The 5,152-nt window shown below is 31.8% G+C and overlaps 1 protein-coding gene across 1 annotated transcript; it reads left to right on the top strand.

Annotated features, from left to right (window-relative positions):
• The first annotated feature begins 3,839 nt into the window (after positions 1 to 3,839).
• On the top strand, positions 3,840 to 4,722 carry LOC109815032 (protein DMP7). Its single transcript, XM_020379612.3, has one exon. The coding sequence runs from the start codon at positions 3,900 to 3,902 to the stop codon at positions 4,557 to 4,559; it is 660 nt and encodes a 219-aa protein (XP_020235201.1). The 5' UTR covers positions 3,840 to 3,899; the 3' UTR covers positions 4,560 to 4,722.
• Positions 4,723 to 5,152: the final 430 nt, after the last annotated feature.

Genomic DNA, 5,152 nt, shown 5'->3' with positions numbered 1-5,152 from the left:
CTTGCATAGAGAAAATTCAGACAATGAGAAATACAAAGATGATATTCTATAAAGAAGATCTTCATAGCAAATCTTGTATCTAGCTCTTTGTAGTTCTTTTTGTGTTGTATTTTGATAGCATCACGTCTAGAAGAGATAAAACTATACTTATAACTCTTATCAAACTTATTTGTAAAGGTTGAGCTTGGAGAGGCTTGTGCTAAAGAATACTTGGGTTTAAGCTTAGAGAGGCTTGTTGAAAGAATACTTGGATTTTAGCCAAAAGTGGCTTGTAAAGAATACTTGTGTCTTGTATAAGATAGTGGAACTCAATTTGGTTGGATTAAGAACTGGACGTAGTCTTTAGGTTGAAGACGAAGCAGTATAAAAATAGTTGTTCCATTTCATCTATTTCATTACTTTGTCTAATTACTCTCCAGTACTTCGTCTGTTTGTACTCTTCCCCCTCTCACTACAAAAAGTACGAGTTTTTGATATACACTATTCAACCCCATCTAGTGTGTATCTTTCTCTCCAACAGGTTGGAGATATGTGATTATGATAAGTGGTGAAAAATGAGAAGTATTGATAATTATGAATTGATAAGTGAATGTGTTTTGAATGTGCATAGAGTCTTAAATTTCATTCATCATGTGCATAAGTGTTTTATGATAGATACGATGCGGAATACATTGCTATGGAAGGCCCTTTTGCATAAAAGCTCAAGGATTAATCCTCGAGGATAGTTTGGCTTAGGAAACCCCAGTCTCACTCATTATGTGCATAAAGTGGATCTTATGTGACTCAACTATCCTGACAAGACCCTATTAGTATATCCTTCTAGTGAGAGTCTTGTAATGACTTGATCTAGCATGTATTCCTAGACTACTCAACCTTTGGGTAGGGATAAAAATGTTTTTATTGGTGCCATAAGCATATGGTTAGGAAAGTCTAGTCTTTGCATAATCATAACATGTTTTCATTTGAATTATAATATGGTTTATATTGTGACGTTGTGAAATATGAATTGTGAAGTAGTGCTTTAATTACTGTTCTAATATGTGTATATGTGTGTGTGTGCGGTTTATATTCTGACGACGTGAAATATGAATTGTGAATTATTGTTTTGATATGTGTGTATGGGGGGATTACTAAGCTATATGAATACTTTGTTTAAGTATATCAATTTTGTATGGCTACCTAACCTTATCTTACACTGGTAGCCGGAGTGAGAAGTCCCTTATTTTTCTTGTATTTGTTTCTATGTGTTTGCAAAAAAATTTCATTTTGGAGGAGTTTAATTGATGGAAGGGAAATTTTTTATACCAGTGACATCAAGGTTATTAGGAATATGTTTTTTTTATCTTTTCTACACTAGAAATTTTAGTTTATTTCCTTTAAACACATTTATGCAATTCTTGTAATAATTTGGTTTAATTTTTTGAATTTTGAATTTAAAACATGAAGCGCAAAGGTTCTCCTTGGATCAACTTCTAAGCGTTGACCACCACTTTTCCCATAAGCAAGAAGTAAGTAACGAGTAACAAACAAACAACAACAAACTAAGGAGATGCCTAACTGCCTTTAGGACCATCAACTATCCCCACAAGCTAACACACGACTTTTCAGTGTGCTTTATCCTTACTCACATACTTTCTGGAAAACTTTCCAAAAGGTCGTCTGTCCCTAAATTGTTCCAAGTTAAGCACAATTAATTATAGAGTTCTTAAGTGATGAACTATCAAAAAGTAAATGCATCTTGTTGGTATAAGTAGTACTAATTAATTCCTTTAAGTCATCTTCAACTGTATAGTTTCTCATCTGTCCAAATATCTAGAATCTCTCTTATTCTAGTGTGTCTAGGTTGTTACACTAACAAACAAACAAAGTGCACAAGGAACACAACAAACACATAACACACTCAAAGTAAGCATGAAATCACTAGTCATGGCACATAACACACACTTCTGGTTTGAGTTAACTAGACTCATCAAATACTACTAAATGTAACACCCTCTGCTCTGCATACTCATAAATACTAATGAAACTAAGAACCTGGCCTGAGTACAACTTTATTTGAAATAAATAATAGTTCATAAAATACTTCTAAGTATAAAGGGTTCACAATTTGGCTCAAAATGGAATAAATTCAAAACATAAATGTCACCAAAATAATCGCTAGACCATAATGTCTGCCCAAAACCATATATGAATCTAAGGACTAACATTGTTAATAAATAAGATGAAATGAACCAAGTAAACAAAATAACAAGCCCTAAACTATGAACCTCGATGTCACATCATCTTATTAGTGCTTTAGTCATTAACATGCAAAGGCTTGGGCTTTAATGTCAATATCATCATCATCTCGATGATCCTCCTTGATAGACGTTGGGTGAAGGACAAAGATTTTTGAGATGCACTCCGACAACCTCTACATTCTCTCCAAGAAGCTCGAGTTAGAGAGAAAATTAAGAGAGAACATGAGTTCATAAAAGCATAAAAATTGACTTGCTTCATTGAAACCCTTTTTTAAAACCTCTTTCCCTTATAATTAAAACATTATTCTCTCCATCATAAAATACAATTAAAATACATAAAATTTCAAAATAACTCATAAATAATATTATATTTTTTCATGCTTTCTTTAATAAACTAAAAAAACTATAATTATTTAACAAGCATCTATATTATTTTATAAAATCCAATTAATTGATTAAAATATCCTTTATTAATTTTTTAGAAATAATAAACATAGACTAAAAAGAAGATAAAAATAACATGTATCATCAGAGTAAAAATAGCTTGGCGGGAAATAAATTTATAGAAGATTGTATGTCTTGGGTTAGATCATTAATTGTTTTATATAAGAGTAAATATATATATTTAACCGAAAATACCAATGCTTTATATAATAGTAAATATATAATAGTACTTGTGGCATTACTCCAGTTTGTAGAACGAAGTGTGGCACAATGTAAAAGTTCTAAACACAGTCCTGCACAAGTACCATTTCCATTCAAAATTGCCCATGTCAGAGAATTAATAGAAGAATTCTGATTGATTTTGCATCGTTTTCGTTATACATATATTCAAGAAGTCTGATATTCTTTCTCCTCTTCATGTGTTACGATCTAACATTTTTAAGTATAAAGAAAATATACACATACCCCTCAACACACATGTATATATATATAAATATAAAGTAATGTGAAATAGTCATTTTTCCTAACAAAAGAGAAAGCAAAAATGAAGGTTTTTCAACAGGTGTAAAGAAAGGTATAACTGAAAAAAGGAACTGAAATAAAAGAGTTGGATCATATAAACTTTTATTTTATTTTATTTTATTTATTTTGTTTTAAGTCTATTTCTTTATTCCATTTTTATTGTTAGCTTTTAAATTGTTTTTATTAATTTTTTAGTCACTGAATTTTTATCGATTTTTTATTTAGTTATTAAATTTTTTCTTTGGTTAACATTTTGATCCTAACATCAAAATTTTGTTATTTAAAAAGATTCAAGAGCTAAAACTAAATAAAATTTGTTCAAAATTTAAAAGTAAAAATTGACAAAAATTCAGGTATTAAAAATATATTTAATCTAAAAAACAGAGTTCTAATACTTGTAAAGGACAATGTTGCATGATGCTACAAAGCTTGTTGGACAGAGGGTTTCATCTGGAAAGTGGAACCATGGCAAAGCATAAAGATTTCCCAACTTGAAAGCAAACTGACACAAACATTGCTTTAGAAGGAAAAACATATTCCTCCAAGAATTTTCATTACAAAGGAAGGAACCAAAACCAATAAATATTATACAAATGTAGAATTAAAACAGTACTTATAATTCCACGTGAACCAACTCCAAGACCATCACAAAACTTACTCTTCCAAATAAACCTTGTTTTTGGTTGGAGACAAATGAGCAACACAACGAGTCAAGAACTGATTCTCCACTGTGATGAACAACAACAACAACAGAATGAGAATGATGATTACTATGATCTTGACGACCATGACATTGACGAATCCTACTATTTCTATGTCATCAATGCAATACTAAGTGGCACTGCAAGGCTCAATGTTCTATTGCCAACAGCCACAATCCTTGCATTCAGCATCTTTGCACCTCTTCTCACAAACGATGGAGAATGCACCACTTTGAACCGTTGGTTGATGGCAACTTTCTTAACCCTCTTGGCAGTGTCATGTGTTTTCTTCACTTTGACTGATAGCTTCAGAAGTGCCACAGGGAGGTTGTACTATGGTGTGGCAACGTTCACAGGGATATGGACTTTCAATGGAGGCAAGAAGAAGCCACGTGTGCCATCAGATTATAGACTAAGATGGTGTGATGTTTTCTATGCATCATTGTCTTTGGTCTCTTTTCTTGCTTTTGCAGGGTTGCATCAAGATGTTGTCAAGTGTTACTACCCAACATTGCCTAGAAAGGTGACCAACACTCTTCCTCTTGTGGTTGGTTTCCTTGTGAGTGTTTTGTTTGTTGTATTTCCTTCCAAGAGAAGAGGCATTGGATACCCCTTCTTGCTGCAGAGAGATCCTTTCTACTCTAGAAGTTGAAAGTTGAAACACATAATTGTTGCATATAAAAGCTGACTGCATGCATGAGATTTTTAGACAATATCTTAAGGATCACTAAATGATTTAAATTCTCGTGTTAACAAATTATGTCATAATGTTGTGTGAGAGGAAAATACAAAAATATTTCACTAGTTTTTGACTATATTGGTTACACATTCACAACTTGTAACTACAATTATTTAGTCTCAAATGTAGTGTTTACATGTTTGGCAAAAAAATTTCTATTCTGTTGAGTGTGAATTACAAAGAAATCTTAATTGAATCAAAAGTTAGAAATATTAGGATTCCCCCTTAATTGATGATGCACTTCATAAAGAGTCATATCTCATGAAGAGTTATGAATGAAGAATGATATCTCATGGATAGTTATGAATGAAGAGTTATAAATAGAGAGACATAAATGAAGAGTCATGAATGAAAGACCATGAATAAAGAATCATAAATGAAAAGTCATAAATAGAGAGCCTTGGTAGTGTCCAATATTCTATTATCTTCATTGATTACCACCCTAGAAAATTATAAGTGTATGTATTGAAGACGAAAGACAAAGTTCTTCAATCTTTCAAGGAGTT

Source organism: Cajanus cajan, chromosome 1, assembly GCF_000230855.2.
Source record: "Cajanus cajan strain Asha chromosome 1, NIPB_CcT2T_4, whole genome shotgun sequence".
Lineage (NCBI taxonomy): Eukaryota > Viridiplantae > Streptophyta > Magnoliopsida > Fabales > Fabaceae > Cajanus > Cajanus cajan.
This window is presented reverse-complemented; position numbering and strand designations above follow the sequence as displayed.

Bases quoted from the DNA above. Each gene is read 5' to 3' on its own strand.
- LOC109815032 (XM_020379612.3), top strand. From the start codon at position 3,900: ATGAGCAACACAACGAGTCAAGAACTGATTCTCCACTGTGATGAACAA.